Below are 25,110 nucleotides of genomic sequence, written 5' to 3'. Positions count from 1 at the left end.
TTAGAAATCTTCCATATGTCCTGGAGATTGAGATAAGCACAAAAACACTCAAAACTCTTTTATGATTCCATGACTCCCGGATCTTCCTGGTACACCTGCCTCTAAGCAAATTCAAACAGAACAATTAAAATAATGTCAACTTAAAGGAGACATGAGCTCCAACTGACCAGGAAATTTGGCAACAGATCAGAGGTCTCCTCCTATATTACGTTCAGAGTTTGATGAATAAGTAACATACTAAATAGGGGGTTATGTAGGGTATTCCCTAGAAAAATAGAAATTCAATGACAGGCTGATTTATGAGTAGCACTTTGTACACTAAAGTGTATGAGTACACTTTGTACTTTGGTAGTACACTTTTCAAGTCATGATGATTCATTAGAACTGGCTCAGATATTTTCTATTTACCTAGCTCTTTGAAACCACAAGTGCTGACAGCCTGGAAACAGGCTGTTAAATACTAAGTATGCTTGCCTTAGCAAAACAGTCTATAGATTCTTTGAAATAGGGTTATGGGACTAATGGTAAAAGCAAAATCTGTTCTATCTATACTCATTAATTGTAACTAAACCTATGACCCTAGACCTGTTATAGAAAAATCAAACACATGTCTGGAGACAAAATGATATAATCTGTATATTTTGAAAGAAATCATGAGTCTGTCTTTGTCTTATGAATCTGTATAAATAAGAAGCAACCTGATTGCTCGTCAGTCAGTATAAATTAAATTACATTTTCCAGTAAAAATACAAAATGCTTTCAATATTATACATCCTTATTTTTTGCATCAAAACCAGACTTCTATTATGCTATAAGTCCATAGAGATAATTACTTGGAACATGAAAATCTCAATGCATCCAGAACAACATTGAAAAAGTCTGATGTCCATCTTCCTTTCCAGTCCTGAAGAAAATATGTTCATGTCTTTCTTTGACCACCCTCAACCTTTACAGTCCATGTTTTTCCCTCAATGTGGCAATGGACTCACCTGATTCAGCTTTTCTAAGATAGATGAAGCACAGATGTACCTAAGTATGTCTCAAAAGAAGGAAGTAAATTAGACTTTACTTCTGAAGAACAAGGAAAACACAGATGACAAGCAAATGTCTGGACCCCGATCAGCATCTCTTCTGTAGCTACTTACTTGGCCACGATTGATTCACATCTGACTCGCACCATTTCCAATGATGCCTGTTTGTTTAGGGAAAATAGATAGTTTTATCATCATCATCATCATCCTCATCATGAAAAGCTATACAGAAATGAAATCTGAAGATTGTAGAAATAGTTTCTCCAGGAAAAGAGCAATCTTTTTCAAGACTGTCTTTGACCTAGGTGAATGGAATCAAACCTGCCTTTCTGAGAACAGAGGATCAATTGGCACACTGTGAAGGTACCTGTGTCCTCTAGCAAAGGAATGGATCTACTACCATTCAGATAGACACCCTGTGCCTAGCCAGCCTGTCACATGTGTTCAGGTGTTCAGGCTGGCGATCCAAAAACATCAGAATCCTATTACATATTGTATTTATATACATGTGCATGGCCCTTCTGTCTAAATCCCTTGATATCTGAAATGTTGAACTAAGCCTTTAGTTCTGCATCCCAGAGGACATAACAGAGCTTTAGAGACAAAAATGCTGTTGTGAAAACAAGGTAACCCTATGGGAGAAGGACAAGTAGATAGAGCCTTCCATCATACTGCTTCCTGAAGACACATAAGTAAATGATTCCGTATGTATCATGCACATGTCTGTTTGTGAGTATCCATATAGTGAAGGCAATGAGAATAAATGTGCTGTTTTTAATAACAATCATGACATTCATATAATTGCAGCATTCTACTGAATGTCTATGAACTAAAATACTAAATATTTGAATCATTCACATACAAAGACTCATCTTTTAATTCACTTTGTATTATTATGTCTATTGAAATACTATGGATTATTGAGAACTCTACAAGTAAGACTAAAACCTTGAAAAAAGGCACTAGATAACTTTGGTTCTGATTTTCATGAAATTTACTTAGTTTCAAAGGGATTGACAATAAACATTATCACATTGAGAAATTCAGCCAAAGTTTAGTAAATTAGATATGATTGGATATGCAATGTTTGAGGTAGAGATGGCAATGGTGATTACAGCAGAACTAAAGAACAATAAACAACTCTAATTTTACATTCTTTTAAATTGGTAAAAAATTAAGGTCTATGCTATATATGTTTATAGAAATTATAAAAAAACAAAAGAAATAAATAAAAATGTGTTTGAGAAAAGATATGGTAAAAAGGTACCAAATAAATATCTCTTAACATGTAATTATATATTTTGAGAAATTTTTGGTTAATAACTTCTCAAACCAAGATTTTTGTCATTTGTAATTGAATGACATATTAAACATGTTTTAAAAAGAAAGCTATTGTTCTACAGAAGAAATGACCAGGAGTAGCAGCTGAAGGTTTGGCTCCACCTGTACAGGACTGTAGTCAATTGCAACCTCCAGGCTGCTCCATATCCACACTGAACATGAGGTGATCTGGAGACAGACTGACTGGGCTGCAGAGAAGCAAGCATGAGCATGGTACTTTTTTAGAACAGCATTGGTTGTGAGAGATTGTGGTATAAACATGACGCCAGAACCTGAAGGTATAATTCTCCATGAAAACTGCAGATGACTAGCCTGAGCCATTTATGGAAGGCACCACCTGAGTCACTATTCAGCTGAACAGCTATGTGAAGGATGCTGGTCAGTTTTGGAGAAAGTTCCATGGGCTTCTGGGAAGAAAGTGCGTTCTTTAGCATTTGGGAGAAAATTATCTATAAAAATTTGTTAGACTCACTTGATTTATGATGCCGTTTGGTTCCATAGTTTCTCTATTTAGTTTTTGTCTGGATGACATATTTATTAGTGAGAATATAGCATTGAAGTCATCAAGTATCACCTTTTTTAGGTCAACCAGTGATTTTAGATTTAATAATGTTTCTTTTCCTGAAATCGGGTGCCCACATTTGATACATAAATGTTTAGAATTGTAATATGCTCTTGGTGGATTTTTCCTTTAGTGAGTATGAAATGTTCTTCCCTATCTCTTCTGAGTAGTTTTGATTTAAAGTCTATTTTGTTACATGTTAGAATGGGTACACTCACTTGTTTTTTTTTCCCCATTTGCTTAAAATACCTATTCCATGTTTTATCCAAAATGGGTCTCTCATTGATGATGAGGTGTGTTTTCTAAAGACAGAAGACAGGTGGATCCTGTCTTCTAATCTAATCTGTTTGTCTGTGTCTTTTTATTGGGGAAATTCATGCTGTTAATATTGCAAGTTATTGGTGAATGCTGTTTATTAATTCTTGCTATTCTGTGGTAGTTAACCATTCTAAGACTATCTATTCCTTGTTCCCTTTTTGGGAATGTTTAATCTTCTCTTCAGACAGAAGTATGCCTTCTGGAATCCTCTGTAGAGATAGATGGCTTGTGGATATACATTCCTTAAATCTGTAGAAAAATAAGTACTGGACAACATCAGTTTAAGGAAGGCAGTGTTTAATTTGGCTTACAGTTCATTGAGGCAGGGAAGGCATAACATCTGCAGTGTGAGGCAGCTGGTCACATGACACACACAATCAGGAAGTGAAAAGCTCATTCCCAGCTAATTTTCTCTTTTAACGAGATTCGGGATGTCAGCTCATGGAGTGATTCCACCGACATTTGTGATGTGTCTCCCCACCTCAGTTAACTTATTCCTGACAGTCCCACACAGATGTCTTTAGAGACTCCTCTCTTCAGTGATTCTGACAGGTGATGACTATATTAAGCATCACACACTGTATTGTCTTCAAGCCCTGATATTCTGCCTTCCCTTGGCCCATACAATTTGTAAGATTTTCCGTAGAAATTTTTACTAACTTATTTTCAGTATTTCTGTTTATTGAATTCTACTTCTACATGCTGTATTGATTTCTTTATTTCATTCAGCTGTGTTCTCTTGGAATTCATCCAAGGGTTCATTCATCTTTTCTTTGATTTCTTTGAACATACTCATAAGTATTGTTTTGAATTTTTCAGATTTCATCTGAATTCCCTCTTGGTGAGCCTCATAGCTTATGGAGAAGGCCTACTGCCTTGAGTTTTCTTGTTTCTTGTGTTGGTGCTTTGGGGTGTGTACCTGGTATTGCTTGGACTTTTAAAACATATTCTTTCAGTGGAAGAGCTTGCAGTGTTTAAGGGGAAGTAGGTTGTACTAGGTTTGAGGTGTCATTTTCATTGCTAGGCTGGCATTCATGGTACCAGACTTCGTCTCCTGAAAGTAGATTACTGTCTGTAACAATGATCACTATCAAAATGTGTGCCCACTATGAAGATATAGTGACAAATAACAAGTAACCACTCCTTAAACCCCAATCACTTTAAGGAAATAAAGTAACACTGGTATTATAGTTTACATTTAGGTCTGAGTTACTGTGGGCATGATTGGAAAAGAAAAAATAAAATGAAATAAATAGTGTAAGACTAGAGATTAATATTGGGTTGGTAGAGAAAAGCTCGTAGAGGGAAAATGGATAGAAGGTAGAACAATAGAGGTGAGTAGGGAGTGGAAGAGGAGGCATTAAATTGTTTGGGTTAAAGTTAGAGTGCAAAGAGATAAGCAAGGAAATACAATCAAATAACCTAAACTCATTTCAGACGGCTGAGACACAGATAGCTCACAAGCCAGGTTGGCCTGTGCTCTGTGAAGCCTATGAAAATAAAAAGAGAAAAGGAAAAGAAACAGAGGAAAAAGAGAAGGCAGGAACAGAGCAGGAGAGATCTGGCCTTCTAAACTGACATTGGCTGCTAAACCAAACACAAATGGGAGGGAGAGGGATGCGTGCACGGAGTCTAGATGCAGTCTCCTCTGACTGTTGGGTGAAGCCTCTCTTGTTCCTTCCTGGGTCATATGTTCCTAGCCCCGAATGGTGCTTTGCAAGGCTGAAGTTAAATCACAAATGTTGGTCCTATCAATGCGGAGGTTCTTTGGGGGTCAGGTCGCATGTTCTGTGAGATCTGCTTGCAAATACTGGCCCTGCCCCTTGACTGTCCTTCCTGATGTTGAGAAGGTGTTTGGACCCTGTGTCTATTTTCCACTGCAGATGTTATCTCCAAGTTTTCTACCTTTCTACATACTTCCAAGTTCTGATGCAAAGCTTTTTCCCTGTGCTCTACAGGTAATCTGCCGGGCACATTTTTGCACATAATTCTGTGACATCTGCTGTGATCCCCTGAGAGTGCAGTTCACCAAGGGTCCTGGGCCACTGAGCTGCTGAACTCAGCAAGGATCTGTTTAAAATTGTATCTCACTGTTCCAGTACAAACCAAATGGAGAGAATATTCCCAGTGTCTTTCCTCACTCTGAAGCTGCTGTATGCAGCCTTTTCTCCTTCTTTGTCTCCTTTTTTCCTTTTAAACATGTCAGTTATTGATAGTTACAATACTAACTTTCTGTTTGGTCTAAAGTGTGGCTGCAGTCACTAACTCTCACTAGAAGAGCGCAGCTCTCGAGACCATACCAATCCTTCTAGGATGCAGTCTGAATTTTTCACACTGTATTTTTAGTGTCTCATTTTATTTTGCTATTTGACTAGAGATTTGAGAACATTGTCCATCTCGTTTGACAGCTTTTTTTTACACTTATAAAGAAAACATTTAATTGCGGTGGTTCATTTATAGTTTAAGAGGTTCTGACTATTATCCTCATGCCTGGGAGCATGTTGGCATGCAGGCAGATGTGGTGCTAGAGCTGAAGGTCCTGTATCTTGACTCAGAGGCAATAGGAAGTGGAATGATTGTCACACTAAGTAAAGCTTGAGAAAAGAGACTTCAAAGTCTACCTCCACAGTGACACTTTTTCCAACAAGGCCACACCTCCCAATATTGCTACTCCTTTCAGGGCCATTTTCTTTCAAACTACCACAGTCTTACAGTTTTGTAGAGCAGATATCTGAAATGGGTCTTAATTTGACTATAACCAAGGTATCCATATATCTGCATTTATTCTTTTTCAGACAAGGGGAGAATCCATTTGTTGGCTTTCCCTGCTTCTAGAGGGCCCCTACCTTCTTTAGTTCATGCTCCTTCCTTCCCTTTCTGACCCACCAGAGGGACACCATAATGGCCATCCCACCTTCTCTCTCTTTACTCTCATCTTCTTCTCTGGCTCTCCTCCTCCTCCTCTCTTATATGAACTCTTGTAATGACAATGGGCCTACCTGAATAATCCAGAATAGTCCTTCCATCCCAAACCTTAACATCACCATCACAAAATTCCATTTGCCATCTTAGGTAACAGTCAACCAGTTCCAAGGATTCAGAGACAAGTAAGAGATGTGCAGGGCCATAACACATCCTATAGCATCCACATCACCCAAAGGCCAGAAACAAATTTGTAGGTCCTTGGAGGAAGTATCTTGATCCTCAAGGATCAATTATGGATATCCCAGAAATACAAAGAGTCAAGTCTTGAGGACCAGGATTTTCAGAAAGAAGGAACTAAAAGGGATTATAGGGCTTTGGTCAAAAGGTGCCTTGGCTCCACCAGCTCAGGGGAGATGAACTCAAGATGACCTTATGCCTGTGTTGAGCTAGTCCTTGACTACCATGCTGATATGGCTTTAGTAGTGGTGCTGAGACTGTGGAGGTTAAGAAGTCTCTGCCTCTACTGCTAGGGTCCTCTGTCATTCACATCTTTGATACTCACTAGGTATATACAATCTACTGCTTTCCCACCTGATTTCCTGCAGAGTCGAGCAGACTTTATTTCCTTGTCGTCTGTCATGTTTTAATTTTTTTCTAATTTACACTTTTAAGTCTCGGTTATTTTATTTTAGCTTATTTCTTGCCTTTGTAGACTAAATGACTGTCATTTCCTTTTTTGCACAATTCTATATTCTAATCTGTACACATACATATTTTAATTGTTTCTAATGTTCACAACACACCTTTCTAAACTTCTTACACCTGGAAACACTAATTACCTGGCAGTTTCCCATCTTCTCCATCAGGAAGACAATGTGATGTATGAGAGGCACTGTAGTGGAGACACCACACATTTCTCAAAGGAGTGCAGCAGCTGCCTTCCAGGTAGCACTCTGACCACTATCCAACAGCAGGACAAACTGCATCTGGGTGCCTGACCTCCCTCTGCTTTGTTATTTTCTCCAATACATTTCTTTATGTTGACATTCATTTCTTTCCACTTCTCACATTTATTCATGGAAATTTGTACTGAGGACAAAAGCAGGGAGGGAGGGAGGGAGGGAGGAAGGGAGGGAGGGAGGGAGGGAAGGAGGGAGGGAGGGAGGGAGGGAGGGAGGGAGGGAGGGAGGACAAGCCCAGAGGATACGGATAGCTGTGACACTGACATTTGAAAATCAACTTAGAATGCATCACTCAACACCCTCCTTGTCATGGTCAAAATGAGCTTCTAGAAAAGACATCTCCAGACTCTGTCTACACAGTTGACAAGAATATTTCTTTCAGTTCATTTTCCTGGATCCTCAGCAGCACTATTCTGTTTACTGTTGTGACCAAAACACCTGAGAGAAGAACTTAAGTGAGGGACATTTTATTTTTTCTCATGAATTCAGAGGATTCTCTTCCTGGTTACTAGGTCCCAGTATTTGAGCAGAACATCATGGTGGCAGAAGCATGTGGCAGAGGAGACTCTTCGTTTCATGACAGAGAGAAAGCACAGAGAGGACAGGGGTACTAAGCAGACCTTTTAAGGCGGGTTCCCAGTGACCTACTTCCTCCAGTGAGGCTCTAATTTGAAAAGTTTCCAAAACGCTCCCAAATAGTACATCCAGCTGAGGACCAAGAATTCAACACAACTGGACTCCTGATGAAACACTATGTCATGCAGCCTTGAGGCGGGGGAAGGGCGTGGACTTGCCTCTACTGGATGTGCCTCCCCCTGGGAGGCCTTGCCTTCTTGTGGAAGGGAAGTGGGGGGTTTGTTGGGGGGAAGGCTGTGGGAGCAGGAGGGAAGAAGAGGGGGACCTCTGATTGGTGTGTAAAATGAAAAAAATCTTAATTAAAAAAAGAAAACAAGAATTCAACACAAGAGCTATAGGTTTGTATTTAAACCCTATCATCCTGTGTTCTCTTGACTTCCCTTCCCTCTTCACTCCTTTTCCTCTCAACTATGTTTTTCATCCTTAGACCTTGAAAGAATCCTTATGACACAGTCTCGTATCTGCTTGGTTTTCACTCCATAGACAACAGGGTTCATAGTGGGAGGCAAAAGCAGATAAATATTAGCCACAATGATGAGGCAAGATGGATGGATTACATGGTCCCCAAATCGGTTTAAAAAGAAACAAAAGAAGGCTGGGCCATAGGAGAAAATGATGGCACAGATGTGGGCAGTGCAGGTGCTGAAGGCCTTCTGCCGAGCGTCTGCGGAGGACAGGCTGACCACTGCCCTCAGGATCATGGTGTAGGAGACTGTGATGCACAAGATGTCAAAGCCCCCAATCAAGAGGGCAATCATCAAACCATAAACAATATTGACCTTGATATTCCCACAGGAGACCTTGGCTACAGATAACTGGTCACAATAGGTATGGCGTATCATGTTGCCTCTGCAGTAGGGGAGTTGCTTTGTGATGAAAACCAAAGGAATAATGAGCACCACTGCTCTCAAGAAAGTGGCAAGCCCAGCTTTTGCAATGACAGGGTTGGTGAGGATGGTGGAGTAGCGCAGAGGATAGCAAATTGCTACATAGCGATCCAGAGCCATGAGCATGAGCACCCCAGACTCCATCCCTGTGAAAGTATGAATGAAGAACATCTGGACTAGACAGTCATTAAAGCTGATTTCCTTAAGGTAGAACCAGAAGATACAGAGAGTTTTGGGGATTGAAGCAGTGCACATGACCAGGTCAGTAAAGGATAACATAGCCAAGAAGTAATACATGGACCTGTGAAGGGAATCCTCAAAGAAGATGAGGTAGAGGAGTCCACAGTTCCCCACCACAGCTACTGCATACATAGAACAGAATGGGAAGGAAATCCAGACATGCATGTCTTCCAGGCCTGGGATCCCATTCAGAATGAATGAGGCTGGGGTCACCTCTGTTTGATTCAGCAACAGCATGTTGAGGTTGGAATCATCTTCAAGAGGCTTCTGATGTCCAGGTTTTTATTTGTTTGGCAGTGTAACCTTCCAAGATTAGGATAAATGAGAAAGATAAATTCTCATCTCTCTTCTCCATTTGTTAAGTAGTCATTTTATTACCAAACAACTAATTAAGTAAATAGGTAATTTAAAGCCAAGAATATAGCTCCTCACTGGTAGAACATCCACCTAGCATGCTAAAGACTTTGGATTCAATTCCCATACAAAATATAAATTCTAAGCTGATAACTTGTTGATTGCCAATTTATTGTCCATCAATTGCACACACACTTGTTTAACAATTACTAAGTGCTTTGTCTTATCACTGTTATTTTAAAACAAGAAAGGAGAAAGATGCATCAAGTTTATAGGTGTTCTATTTTATGAACTTTTAATATGTTGAGAATTTCATACACACAAACATAAAATGTATTTTGGTCATATCTATTCTCCCCCATAAGTCTTCTCAGAATCTACTTGCCATACCCCCTCTCAACTTGAATACTTATCACAACCCATTGAGCCCTATCAGTAATTTCTGTATGTGAATGGGGGTAGCACCATCCACTGGAGTATGGGCAAGCTACAAGGTGCCATTTTCATGAAGAACACTCAGACTTGCTATTCTGGTAGTCCTTTAACCATGAATCCTCCTCAGGAGGGGTGAGACTTCATGAACTCCTCTTTCATCTATGCTGAAATTTTGGCTTGCTTGATCTTGTGCAAGATGTTGTGAGGAGTTCATGAAAGTGATGACTCTGTCATTTCTAGAAGACACTGCTTCACAATAGCCCTCCCCAATGTGGCTCTTGCAATATTTCTGTCCTTTCATCCACAATATTCCCCAAGCCATAAGGGTGGTGGGTATAGTACAGATGTCCCCTTTAGGGTTGAACACCCCACAGTCACTCATTCTTTGCACTCTGACCAGTTGTCTCTCTATTAATGGCTGTTCATTGCTAAAACAAGCTTTCTAGGTAAAGCTTGAGAGCTGCACTAATCTATTGGTATACAGATAACTATTTAGAAGGCAGTTTGATAATATATCTGCTTCACAAAAAAAAGTAATAAGATCTCCACTAATGCCTATGATATACCCATTTGTGGGCTCATAGCCAGTTTTACAGTACCAAGCATGAGTTCTATGCCATGGAGAGAGCCCTAAATCCAATCTGAAATCCCTTGATTATCTCAGTAACATCTACAATACCAAAAATGCAAAGTCAGTCATGACCATACTGGCAGATTCACGGCTGGGTAAGACTATTGATGACTTTTCTCCTCTACCATCCTGTGTAGCAGATTCTGGTAGAGGAGAAATTGCAGGTCATTACCAGCTTTCTTTCTCCATGTTCTGTGACCCAGGTATGAAGTTTCTAGCAATAGGGTCTTACTATCAAGTTCAGGAGTAATAACATGGATAATATCATGAACAAGGGTAATAACCTCCTTTGTTCTTTTTCATAGTGTCATTGCTATAACTTATGTAAATGTTCACAATTAGACTCATTACCATTTGGTTATTTGTTTCCTTTTGATTTTGTGAGGGTTTTTTTTTCTTTTTCTTTTTTAAGACAAGTTCTCATATATCTCAGGCTGGTTTCAAATTTATTATGAAGCTGACAATGACCTTGAACTCCTGAGCTTCTGGTCTTTTGCATACAAATGACTAGGATCACAGGTATGCTCCATCATGCCTGTCTCAATTTCATATTTTCTTAAGGAAAAGTTAAGAAAACTTTGTTAGCATCTCATCATGATATAACAGATATTTTTGGGATAATTCTTTTTTTCTCATTTTAAATTAGTAGCTCATATTTGTGTTTACTATAGTGCAAATATTGTACTAAGATATATATACATAGATAGATAGATAGATAGATAGATATAGATATAGATATACAGACTTGATCCTCACTTTCATATAGCAATATTTTTTGTAGCCTGACCCTTGTAACTGAGTAAATGGCAGTAATGTATAGATGAGACTTCTTCAAGCATTAGTGGCAAAACTTAACCCTCCATTTCTTGTGAATCTGACAATAAATATGTAAGCATATAAGTTAAATTTCTTGTTTTGTGACCAAATACCCAACAAAAGCAACTTAAGGAAGGTGGGATTTATTTTGTTATACAGTTTGAGTAGATAGATTCTGTCTATCACAGCAGATGAATCTATCATGGTGGTGGGCAGATGAGACAGCAGATCACATTGCATTTGCAGTCAGAAATCACAGAAAAATGACCACCAGTGCTCTGCTTGTTTGCTCGTTTTTGTTTATGCTGGAGCTCCAGGACATGGAAAGCTGTCACTCACATTTAAGGTAAGTATTTCCAGTCTAGAAGCTCCCTAACAGACATACCCAAAGATTTGTCTGCCAAAAAATTTTAAGTTTTGTCAAGATGACAAAATTGGCCCTCACACTGTTGTATAATGTATGTGACCTTTGCAGGTTTCACATCATTTCCAAGTTGATTTTATTTACTTTTATGACTTGTTTCCTTATACATTAGTTTTTATTTAATCTTGCTAAGTCAGATGATTTATTGATTACTTTATACCTAACGTTATAACTTGATGATCAGCATATGCCTAAGAGGCTTTAGAAATCTACAAATTTCCTATGATAAGGGAATCTCATGAACCTGTGTGGTTTGCTAGGGGTTCGCACATAAGGAGCTTCCTTCACTGGAGACATCTTTAATTACATATATTGCATATATCTTTTCCTGAGAGCCTTCAAATTTCCAGGAGGATCCCACTGATCTTAATCCCACAGCAGCAAGTGGAAAACTGGATGCCAGTGTTCTTGGAAGAGTGGAGGGTCCAGAGGATGTCAAACTTAAGTGTGAACATTGGGTTCAACCTCCAGTTTATTAAATGTCTCTTGTTTGACCTTTGTCACACCTGATCTGTATTTACTTGTAAAGTTTCTAAAGTCTCTCAGAATGAACTTCCAGTCACTACACGTGGTTATTTAGCATTAGGTTCATAGATGAATCAGTGGCATTTGATCTGATCATTTATTACTCACTTTTTCTCAGTACCTCCCTGTTTTGCTCTTATGAGTTTCCACTGAGGCTGGCAGACCAGTTTTTGTGAGAGTTGCTGTTGTCTCATTTACATGTTCATAATAGTATTCTTCAAAATATATATTCTTGGAATATTATAAAGCCAAAGAAAACTTTAGGACCTAACAAGACATGTTTCTTGTTCTTAGATCTGAACATGGTTATGATCCTGTCTAACAGAAAGGGGCAGAGAATTCCTTCATGTTGATGTTATATTGTCTACTCATGTCTAACTGGTATGATTGCAAAATATTTCCTTTTAGGTCCCATCATAACCCCCAAACCCTTCTAAAACTTTACTTACTCTAGAAACATTCAGCTCTATCTTGAGTAATACACAATCCCTGACTTAATGTTGTAGTTAGTTAAAAAAAAAACTATTAGAGTGATCAATCTTAGTTTGAAATTTTAACTGTGGTTGTATAAAATCTTCTTATATTTTGGGACCAATTATAAATTTAAAAGTCTTAATTTTATAACAAATGTTTTTTATTTTTCTATTTGCAGTATATAGCAAGTTACATGATAGCTATCAGATGTAAACATATTTTTGAATGGGTGGCCAGATTAATCACTATTACCTGACATTATTAAACTTAAATCTAACATTGTATGCAAAACACAAAAGGAGTCACCATAAAAAATATAATTTATACCCCATAAATAAGAAGAAACATAAATTTTCCCAAAACTTATAAAAATTAGAGAAAAAATAAAAATTACCCTCAAAATGGCAGAAATGATTTGAATTAATTTAAATGTTTCCTTTCAAAGTAAATTATTTGACTAGTACCACAAATTGGTCATAATTCAGTTAATTTTTTAAGAATATAAAGAAGGTGAGTAAGAATTAAAATTATGAGGGCGGTGGTGGCACACGCCTTTAATCCCAGCACTTGGGAGGCAGAGCCAGGTGGATCTCTGTGAGTTCGAGGCCAGCCTGGGCTACCAAGTAAGTTCCAGGGAAGGCACAAAGCTACGCAGAGAAACCCTGTCTCGAAAAACAAAAAAACAAAAAACAAAAAAAAAAAAAAAAAAAAAACTAAAAACTAATATGGGCTGGAGAGATGGCTCAGAGGTTAAGAACACTGGCTGTTCTTCCAGAGGTCCTGAGTTCGAGTCCCAGCACCCACATGGTGGCTCAAAACCATCTGTAATGAGGTCTAGCTCCCTCTTTTGGCCTGCAAGGATACATGCAAACAGAACACTGTATACATAATAAAGAAATAAATTTTAAAAAAAGAATTAAAATTATCTTTAAAATATGGGTAAATGGTAAACATATTACAACAATGAAACAATACTCCAAATTAGAGGCACATTAACTTCAGGTAATATGGAAGTAAAAACAAGAAAAAGCTAGATCAAGAATCAGAAAGTGGTTAGTGTACAGCTAATAGATCATACTGATTCATCTTTAGGTTTGGGTAAAGTTCTTACTTTGACAGTACACAAATAGCTAAATGGAGACGTCACTTAAATCACTTAATCAGGTTCTTGTTGCATCTAAAATTTTTTCAGCATTAATTAATTGTTTTTTAAAGGTTTATTTATTTATTATGTATACAGAAGAGGGTGCCAGATTTCATTACAGATGGTTATGAGCCACCATGTGGGTGCTGGGAATTGAACTCAGGACCTCTGGAAGAGCAGTTGGTGCTCTTAACCTCTGAGCCATCTCTCCAGCCCCTCTGAGCCATCTCTCCAGCCCCTAATTAATTGTTCTTAAACAAACAACAAGAAGGCTAAAAAAGCTATAAATTTGTATTTTTATCAAAAGAACAAATTAGCCCAATAATATAAAATTTATGTTTCCATGAAAACCAAAATACCATTACATCTTTTTGTCAGGCCTATAAAATGTGTGCTTCATAATTGCATATATTATATTTCTCAGATTACCTTAACAGATATTATTAAAAGAAATAAAAACTGTAAGTCATATATATGTATATATATGTGTATATATATACATATATGTGTGTATGTGCCTGTATATACATGCACCTAGGATATATACATATATAATTGATTGTCAGAAAATAAAGATTAAATTTATTTCCAGAACAATGTGTAGTATGTACTAAATTGTCACAAGTTGTTGCAAAGAGAAGAATATCCTGACTCATTGTTCCTTAATGTTCATGACTAACTCTAGCCCAACTCTACTCTGTGTATAAGCTGCACAATAGAAGCCAATACTGAAATTAGGAAAAACATAGAGATCCACAAATCAAAAATACAAAATATATTTCTGATAAATATGCTGTTTTCTGAAGAGTATTTTTTATAAACTCTACCAAAGTATTATGCATATCCATACTACAGCTTTAATTATTAAGAGTATATTGTTACAACTTTAAATCTTGTCCTGAGTACATTTGCCAAACTCAGCAAGAGACCTACACATGTCAAAGTAATACCTAATGACCAGAACACAAAATACATTTTACCAAAATCAATTCCAGGATATCATAATTTAATTGTTCTTGTTAAGAATTCCCCTCATACTATTTTGGGTATGGACAGATATGCTGAAACAATAACATCAATACCTGGATGTAATCACTCACAAGGCAATACTTTATCCAGATGAATTGGCTCACACTTGTAATATCAGCACATGGGAAGCCAAGACAGGAGGATCACCATGAGTTCAAGGAGCCTGAGCTCCATAGTGAGCTCCAGGCCAGCCTGACTTACAGATCAAGACCCTACCTGAAAAATAAAACAGTAGTTTAGAGATCACAAGATGTTTATTCTCTGTTACAAGTACCGTAGACAATAATGGTACCTCCTCAATAAGTCATCTTTAATATCTACAGTTTTATCTTCATATGAGAGTAAGTTCCTCTGGTATCATCAAAAAGGATTAAATATCATAAACGAGTCTTCTGTCACTAAAATGAAAACCTGTGCCTAAGGGAAAGTCAGGACTGACACAGTAGCATTCTGACTGATCAAAGGCAGTTCTCTAGCTTTCTTTTCTTTTCCATTTCTCCTTGGGTGATTTATACCTGACTTCCATCACAGCAGAACCCATCGATACTATACACGATATGCTTAAAGTAAGTATATAAATACTCATAATCATCATGGAAATTTAACTGAATTGTGGATCTGAGAATTAAGAGCCCAAATTCTCCTTAACACTTCTACTATCAAGATAGTGATTAGAACCAAAACTATTTCTGAGGACAATATAACCAACTCACAGGCAACCGAAGCCTCTTTCCACTATATCATGCTGCCTTAAAAACTATCCTGCCCCCACTCTCCTACCACCATTGTGTGCCCTTTAATACCTAGTTTCTGCGCAGCCAAACACCGAGATCAAGACAATGTGGTCCAGATATTCAGGGTCTTGTTCAGAAGGAAAAGTCACTGTCCTCCAGTACAGGCATGTGCGTGGCCCTTGGCTTCTAAACACCTTGATAACCACTACTGCACTCAGTCTTTAAAAGAAAATCTGTGTTACATATCTCAAGGGAATATTTGAGAACATTAGAAAAGAAGGCATTGGTGTGAGGAGCAATATCATGGGAGGATGTGAAAGTGTGCATGGATCATAAATAAGGGCCTGTTAGTTATTGGCATGTGCAAGTAAGAGGGAAAAATGAACAAAAGCTATTTATGAAAAGTAGGAACTGTAGCATTGATTACAGATTGTGGTTCTTTGTTAGACACTCTGGTGCACAACATCTCTGATGAATGTGGAGGCAAACATTCTCTGTAAAACACTTTTCAAACTGAGTTTTAAAACCTATCAAAAAAATTATCCTCCAAGATCAAGTCGCCTTCATCTTAGAGATGCAAGGATGTTTCAACATCCACAAATCAATAAGTGGAATACAAAAACTACAGAATCATTTCATTATATCCAGAAAAGGCCTCTGAAAAACCCATCACCCTTCATAATAAAAGTCTTAGAGAATCTAGGGATACAGGGATATAGCTCAACATCATAAAGCTAACCTACAAGGAAAATCTTGCTAAATGGAGAAAAACTCAAAGCATTTCCACCAAAATCAGGAACAAGACAAGGATGTTGCTCTCCTTCATTCTATTCAATATGATTACTTGACGTCTCAGCTAGAACAGTAAGACAAGTAAAGGAGAAAGGGATACAAACAGGAAAGGAAGAAGCTGGAAGCAATTAGTGTAGAATGTTTCTACTACTAAGAAGTACACATCCATATGTTATTTTGTTTATTCATTTTTACATATCTATATTTACATTTATATCATTGAATTTTCAGTATTTCCCAAGTCAGGGTAGGAACTATTTTAAAAGGATCAGACAACTTAGGCTCCAGTTTTGGTACAATGAGGTTGTGGATGAATATGAAGGCATTGTCAAAATTTATCAAAAATTCAAGAATATACATACATGTGAAATCATAAATAATTAGATGTTAAATCTTGTGGCAACAATGAAATGGTGAGAATAGCAATATTAAATCAATAGTTGATTTTAATTTTATATTTCTTTAAAGATATCAATAATGTTACACATTTTTATAAATCCAGAAAAATGTAAATGTATTAAAGGAGATAAAAAGCAACCTTAAGTTATATGATGTATAAATAAACTATATTTTTCTAGTCAATACATATCTGTGATCCATCTGTCATCTGCTCTACTCTACTATTCAATTTCTTAATAAACATAAATTATAGATTTTAGTAGAAACCACAATGATACAATATTAAAACATGAATGTTTTTATTTTCTTATATAGCTTCTTTTATTTTGCTAGAAATTTTTTAAAAAATCATGGAGAGAAAATTTCTTTTAAGATTTATTTATTTTTATTTTATGTTTATGAGTGTTTTGCTTGCATATATATATATAATTGTATATGTATATGATTATATATATATATATAATCGTACTGTGCTTGTGCCTGATGTCCAAGGGGGCAGAAGAGGGAGCTGGATTCCTTGGAACTGGAACTGCAGAAGGTTGTGAGGGGCTATGTGGGTTTTCTCTTCAAAAACAGCCAGTACTCTTAACCACTGAGCTATCTCTCCAGCCTCCATATTTTAAAACATTTTTACAAGCAGCCGGGCGGTGTTGGCACATGCCTTTAATCCTAGCACTTGGGAGGTAGAGCCAGGCTGATCTCTGTGAGTTCGAGGCCAGCCTAGCTTACAGAGTGAGAGCCAGGACAGGCGCCAAAACTACACAGAGAAACCCTGTCTCGAAGAAAAAAAAACAAAAAACAAAAAAAAATTACAGCTCATTGTTTTATAAAGGTGATATTCATAGAAAACTGTGTTGGGCATCTTAGCTATTTGATGTAAACAATTCACAGATTCTTAGTGTACTCTCTGTGGTGGGCAACCATCACCACAGTCCAAAGGTATTTCCATTATCTCAAGTACAAACTTGATAGTTATAAATGACCATTTTTATTACACCTTCTCTTTGTCTCAGAATACATTAATTTGAGGGCTGGAGAGGTGGCTCAGTGGTTAAGAGCACTAGCTGCTCTTCCTGAAGACTTGGGTTGAATTCTCAGATCCCACATGGCAACTCACAGCTGTCTATAACTTCAGTTCCAGGGATTCTGACACTATCATACAGCCATACATGCAGAAAAACACCAATGAAAATAAAATAAAAATAAATCGTAAAAAACACTAATTTGACTTCTGTTTCATGAATCTATTTATTCGGGATAGTTATTATAAATGGCACTATACAGTATTTAGTTTTGTGTCTAGCACATTATTACAAGTATCAGTCTTCCATGTGTTTATGACTGAGTAACCTCTAGCTCTGATAACCCTTTTTTTTTTAATCCCTCAGCACTGAGTGGGCATATGAGTTGTTTCCACTTTCAGACTAATAAAAAAAAAGATATTGTTTTTTTCACAAGTGTAGTATATTTTGTGTAGATAATCCTTGTATCTAGTGGCAGTAAATTCTAGTAATATTCAGCTCCTTTCTCCCAGTTACTCTCACATCCACCCCCTCCACTCTCATCTCCCTATCCACCCACATTTGATAGTTCTTCTTCCCTTTTGTTTTTGTTTTGTTTTGTTTTGTTTTGTTTTTTGAAAGCAAGCAAACAAACATCCACTTCATGCTGCCCAACTACTCTTGGGAATGTTGGCTTGCCCTGGACTGTGGTGGCCTACAGTTTAAAGAAAACTGACTCTCCTTCTCCCACAAGTCATGAAATTTCAGCAGCTGCTAACGGTGGGATTGTATGCCTATCTCCCCATCCATGCTGGTATGCATCTGGTTTGAGTTTGTGTAGGTCTTATGCATGCTGTCACAGTTCCTGTGAGTTCATATGTGCATCTGCTTTGCAGTGTGTCTGAAACAGGTTTCTTGAAATTGGCCACCATCTCTTGCAATCTTTTCACACCATCATCCATGAAAATGTCTGAGCCTTGTGGATGAGTATAGGGGTGTGATAAAGAACTTTCCATTTAGGACTGAGCAGTCCACAATTTCTCATTCCCTGTATAGTGACCAGTTAAGTGCCTGTGTTAATTTCCATTTACTGCAAGAAGCTTTTTGTTTGATTGTTTTTTTTGGGGGGGGGGAGGGGCGTTGGTTTTTTGAGACAGGGTTTCTCTGTGTGGCTTTGGAGCCCTTCCTGGAACTCACTTAGTAGCCCAGGCTGGCCTCAAATTCACAGAGATCCGCCTGGCTCTGCCTCTCAAGTGCTGGGATTTAAGGCGTGAGCCACCACCGCCCAGTTGCAAGAAGCTTTTTTGATGAAGGTTGAGAGTTGTAGTAATCTATGGATGTAGCATTTAGTCTAGGCTAGCTGTCTGGCAAGTCACAGGGATCCTCCTGTTTCCAGCTCCTAAATGCTGGAATTACAAGCTCATGCCAGCACCCCTAGCTATTTTATATTAGTTCTGAGTATCATAGGATTCTTATGATTACAATAAGCACTTTACCAAATAAGCCATAATCCAACCACAATTCTTTAAATAATTTTTATTCTTTTAAGAATTTCATATAGTAGTACTTTATTTACATAATTTCCATCCCCCCATCTCCTTTCCAGCTCCTCCCTTGCTCACCCATCCCATCTCAAATCCATGAACTCTTCTTTAATTATTGACATATAAAAAATGTGTGTGTGTGTGTGTGTGTGTGTGTGTGTGTGTAAATACCACATCTACCAAATTCATTTAGTGTTGATGGTTATGTATATTTTAGGGTTGACCAGTTCATACTAGATAACCTATTAGGAGATTGATTCCTGGGGAAAACTTATTCTTCTCTCTCAGAATCCATTGGCTACTTGTAGTTCTTCATCTGGAGTATGACCTTCTGAAATTTCCCCCATTCACTGGAATGCCCACTGGTGTTGACATTAGGAAAATCTTGTTTTAGGCAACCACATTGTTAGGATTTCACGGGTGCAGATTCCCTGTGGTGTCTAGAAAGTACTATCTAGCAGCAAGTGTCCTGACCCTCTGGTTCTGATAATCTTCCCACCCCATCTTCCATCATTTTCCCTGAGTCTTAGGTGTATAGGTTACAAATTAGTTGCATCAGTTGGGGTTGGACACCCTATAGACCCTTATTCTGTGCGTTGTGACTAATTGTGGATCTTAGTAATTGTCTCCAGCACTTATATTAAAGATGGTGTCATCTTATAGGTCATTAAATGTGATACAGTACAACAGGATTTATGGAATGAATGAATGAAATTTGATGACTACAGTTCACTAATTTGAGAGAAAGCATGTGTTTTCTTCATTGCTGGACAGAGAAAGATAATAGAAATTGTTTTTACTCTTCATTCCTTGTAAAATCTAACGAATGAAACATTAAATATAAAAATACTATTTCTCTGAACTATTTTTTTTACTTTAGTAGAATCTTTAAATATTAGAAAAGCATTTAACTTTATTGTATTCACAATTGGATACAACTTAAAAAATAAAATTTGATAGTTTCACTTATGATGTTTCTAGGGGAAAATATATACATTTTCTTACATGTGTTTCAGAGAATTAGCTCTCTTTCTGGACTGCAGGCTCTTTAAGGCCCTCCTGAAGGAAATGGGACAGTCAATTGTTCTGTTAAGTAATTATGCCAGTGGCTTTGATAAAGAAATCTAGCTAGCTTAATAAGATTCTATTGAGATGTCTAGATATTTAAAGTGCATTGTGTTCACGACTTTATGGGAAATATTCTTGTCTTTTTCATAAAGAAAGAAGTACTTGAAGAAATAAGTATTTTTGCATCTTTGTAAATATATATATATATACTTATATTCTATTGGAAGCAACAACTTGCAAATTATCTTTTTTTTTTTTTTTTTGGTTTTTTGAGACAGGGTTTCTCTGTGTAGTTTTGGTGCCTGTCCTGGATCTTGTTCTGTGGACCAGACTGGCCTCTAACTCACAGAGATCCACCTGGCTCTGCCTCCCGAGTGCTGGGATTAAAGGCGTGCGCCACTACCACCCGGCTTAACTTGCAAATATCTTAAAAATGAAAGTTTCTGTATTAAAACAAGACTCAAAGTCCTCATGCTTTACTCATTTTTCACTGGATTTTGTCAAATGAAACCTGGTCTATCCTTTACATTAGTTCTTCAAAAGAGTGAGAAGCTGTCGGGCAGTGGTGGTGCACGCTTTTAATCCCAGCACTTCAGAGGCAGAGACAGGAGGATCTCTGTGAGTTGAAGGTCAGCCTGATCTACAGAACTAGTTCTAGAACAGCCAATGATACACAAAGAAACCCTATCTCAGAAAACCAATACCAACAAAAAAAAAAAGTGAGAAATTAGAGTCATAGGAAGCTTAGTGGACTTGCCAGGGAAGTTGAAAGAAATACATTTAACAAGGTCCAGATTTTATTGCCTTGTTAAGGAAGTTCATCTACCAGGATTTCATCCTCAGCTTCTGCCTCAATAGGCAATTAGGTGTAATTCTTCTTTGTCTCCCTGGCAAAGCTTATTTATATGCCATGGGTTTTTGAATCCTTTGACCCCAAAAGAATCCTTATGACACAGTCTCGTATCTGCTTGGTTTTCACTCCATAGACAACAGGGTTCATAGTGGGAGGCAAAAGCAGATAAATATTAGCCACTATGATGTGGCAAGATGGAGGGATGGTGTGGCCCCCAAAACGGTGGGAAAAGAAGGAAAAGAAGGCTGGGCTGTAGGAGAAAACAATGGCACAGATGTGAGCAGTGCAGGTGCTGAAGGCCTTCTGTCGAGCATCTGAGGAGGACAGGCTGACCACTGCCCTCAGGATCATGGTGTAGGAGACAGTGATGCACAGAATGTCAAAGCCCCCAATCAAGAGAGCGACCATCAGACCATAAATGGCATTCACCTTGACATTGCCACAGGACAACTTGGCTACAGACATGTGGTCACAGTAAGTATGGTTTAGTATATTGCCTCTGCAGTAGGGCAGGCGCTTAGTGAGAAACATGAATGGAATTATTAGTAGCACCCCCCTTAGGAAGGTGGCAAACCCAACCTTAGCGATGATCGGATTGGTGAGGATGGTGGAGTAACGCAGTGGGTAGCAGATGGCTACATAGCGGTCCAGTGCCATCAGCATGAGCACCCCAGACTCCATCCCTGTGAAGGTATGGATGAAGAACATCTGGACAAGACAGTCATTAAATCCAATTTCCTTAAGATGAAACCAAAAGATGCAGAGGGCTTTAGGGATTGTACTAGAGCACATGACAAGGTCTGTTAGAGAAAGCATTGCTAAAAAGTAGTACATGGGTCTGTGCAAGGAGTCCTCAAAGAAGATGAGATAAAGGAGACCACAGTTCCCAACCATAGCCACTGCATACATGGAACAGAATGGGAAGGAAATCCAGACGTGTATGTCTTCCAGGCCTGGGATCCCATTCAGAACAAAGGAAGCTGGGGTCAGATCTGTGCTATTCTGCATTGACATGACCAGGCTAGTACCACCATGAAACTGCTTAAAATTATGTAGGTTTTCCTAAAGAAAGGACAAAAGAAAATATAGGTTGTAATTATAACTAATAGTTCTCTTTTGCTTTCAAAAATCATACATTTTAATGAGTAAGTAATTAAAGGAATAGTTTTACTTGCATTGTTATTTATTGTTAATTCGGTGATTCATTCAAGAAATTGTTATTGATCAGATCCTGACTCTGAATTTGTGGAAGATAGATTTTCATCCTTACAAATTAATTATCCACTATTCTATTATGACTTCTTAAAAAAGGCATTTTTTAAAAGAATGCCTTACTCAACTGTTAATGACAATACCCATCTTACTATAGGTATGATCTTAAAGAGTAATTTGGTCCAGGCATGTTGGCTGCATGCCTATAATCCCAGCACTGGGGAGACTGAGGCAGGAGAGCTCACATCTAGCCTGGGACACTTTGCAAGACTCTTATATAAATAAATAAATAAAAGTAGATGAAAGAAGAAGTTCACCATCTCAGTGATTGACACTTAGGACATGGACTTTTAAAATTCTTTTTTTGTTGTTTTGTTTTGTTTTGTTTTGTTTTTCAAGACAGGGTTTCTCTGTGTAGTTTTGGAGCCTGTCCTGGAACTAACTCTGTAGACCAGGCTGGCCTCGAAATCACGGAGATCCGCCTGGCTCTGCCTCCCAAGTGCTGGGATTAAAGGCGTGTGCCACCGGTGCCCGGCTAAAATTCTTTTTCTTAATCAGTGATCGATGTTGATCATTAGTTACTGAGGCTCTGTTCAAAGGATTCTGAAAATAATCTAATAATTTATTCTCAATAAATCCAGGATCTTACAAGTCAGTAAAATTTTTTGTTAAGTTTCCTCATTCTTCATGATTTCTCATTATCGTCTTTTAGCATACTATGTTAATTTTTTTCCAAATTGAATGTATTGCACAGGTCAAGAGCAGCTAATGGTGCCTAGGATGGTGAGTCCTCCTTTGGTTTACTCTTTCTACAAATCCCCCTTTTTTACCTTCCTTCTCCTCTGAGATTTTCCATTGCCTATGTTAAATATATCAAACATACTTCATACACATGTTTCTATATGCATATATTATACATATGTGGTTAATATTACTATGTCTAACTAAAGGCTATCAAGTCTTTGCCTCAGTTATAGTATTTCTCCATTTAATATGTATTTTTTTTCAATAATGTGCTGTCGCCTTTGATATTTATTTTCTCATCTATACTCTCTGCCCTTTGGGTTTATGTTTTATAATCATAAAAATAGAGCTCATTTTAAGTGGGTTCTTGTGGGTGGGGAGCCATATACATAAAAGTTATATTTCGGTAAAGCCTTCCTGACTGCCCACAGGAACCAACAGACAGTTCTCAGTAAATCCCATGTGCATTCCCTCCTGAGTTCCTATCTATGGAAGTGACTTTCTTCTCCATCTTCGCCATCCAAAGCCGGGAGCTCAGCTGCCAAGAGCCCTTGCCAGGCTGAGACCCAGACAGACAACCTAAAGGCATATTAAATTCATCCAGTCCATGTGGCTGCACAGCCTGTGCTCTGAGCCCCATTCTTCCCACCACCCCAACCCCTGAGGCTTGGTCTGTGCCCCACCCCCTCCAGATCTGCCTGGGATGGGAGCTGCCAGAGATGGCCCGCAGTTGCGGTGGCTCCAGGAGTTTGACAATTGTGTGCTTGCGGGGTCCTGTCGCCAATCCCGGATGTCCAAGCCCAGGAGGTCCCGCGCCCCAGTTCCTGTGACCTCTCGGTGGCTTCGGATCAAGCCCTCCACCCTGCACCCCGGCGCCTGGGGGCCCCAAACCCCGAGGTCTTCTCAACTAACCTAAGAACGCGCGAGAGCTGCTGGAGCGGACCGTGCACACCCTCAGATGCAAGGGCTACGCAGGATCTGCAGCAAAAGCGCAGGCACACGGGAGATCTGACCCCACACAGACCACGGGAAGGCTCAAACCAGTCCAGTGCCACCTGCGCCACCGTGAGCGCTGCTGGCGGTACATACGACGCCCTTGCCACTCTTGTGCGGCTGGGGTAGGTCCCACGCACCCGGCATGTCCCACTTCCAAGCTATAAGTGGTACTTATAGGATCCTGAGAACCGAGCTAGGCAGTGTGGCACTGAGGAGTTTTCCCCACACCCACAAGACAAGAAGGATGCCACCCCTCCAGCCTCCAAGACTAAAAGCCCCAGGGGAGGAAGACAGGAGCCTTTCAAACAAGTTTTGTTTGCAAAATGGCGCAGTAATTGTGTCCTGATTCCCTCGGGTCCATTAGAGGATTGAGTATGGATGCCCTGGAAGGAACTGCCTTCTAGTGCACTGTCTGTGATGTTTCTAAATAAAAACTGTGTGTTAAGTGACCTTGACAAATAGTATATTACCATAGATAAGGGACACAGCGGGCATTTTCACTGCCTCCTTTGTTTTTATAAGAATTGCTTAGTTTTTTTTTTTTTTAAGTTTTGCATCTTTGTAGAAAAAAGTGCTTTATATTTGGTATTTCTAATCATATCTCGTATTTTTTTTTCTCATCCTAGAGGAAAACTATTGAATCCCAAATTCTCCATTTGCTTCCACACTCCACTTCCAACCTAACTAAATGTTTGGAGTACAGAAATGGCGTTCCACGATTCACTATGTTTTTTCTTTCGGAAACACTGACCTTCTGCCATGGGACAATGTGGAGAATTCATCCACTCAGGCCTATCCTGCTGAAAGCTCAGAACTTGATGGGGGGGACGGGGGCGGGGTGGGGGGGAGGCATGCTGCAAATATCTCAGCAGCTGTGGCAGAACGAAAATCCAGTGCCTGTGATTCCCAAAGAAGCATCAGACTCTGTGTGGGTGTGTGTAGAAGGGAGGTGTGTGTGTGGTGTGGGGGTGTGGAGGTGTATGTATATGTGCATGTATCTGTGTTTGAATTGTTGATGTTGAAGGTTTGGGAG

At 38.7% G+C, this 25,110-nt stretch overlaps 2 protein-coding genes across 2 annotated transcripts; both read right to left on the bottom strand.

Moving 5' to 3' along the window:
• Positions 1 to 8,179: 8,179 nt before the first annotated feature.
• Positions 8,180 to 9,139, bottom strand: LOC102913602 (olfactory receptor 52N4-like). The gene has a single exon (XM_006979036.1). The coding sequence runs from the start codon at positions 9,137 to 9,139 to the stop codon at positions 8,180 to 8,182; it is 960 nt and encodes a 319-aa protein (XP_006979098.1).
• Positions 9,140 to 21,173: 12,034 nt separating this feature from the next.
• On the bottom strand, positions 21,174 to 22,139 carry Or52n4 (olfactory receptor family 52 subfamily N member 4). Its single transcript, XM_006979035.1, has one exon. It carries the CDS (start codon positions 22,137 to 22,139, stop codon positions 21,174 to 21,176), a length of 966 nt encoding a protein of 321 aa, XP_006979097.1.
• Positions 22,140 to 25,110: the final 2,971 nt, after the last annotated feature.

Source organism: Peromyscus maniculatus, chromosome 1 (assembly GCF_049852395.1).
Source record: "Peromyscus maniculatus bairdii isolate BWxNUB_F1_BW_parent chromosome 1, HU_Pman_BW_mat_3.1, whole genome shotgun sequence".
Taxonomy (NCBI): Eukaryota; Metazoa; Chordata; class Mammalia; order Rodentia; family Cricetidae; genus Peromyscus; species Peromyscus maniculatus.
Note: the sequence above shows the minus strand (reverse complement) of the source record. Positions and strands in the feature narration are given on the sequence as shown.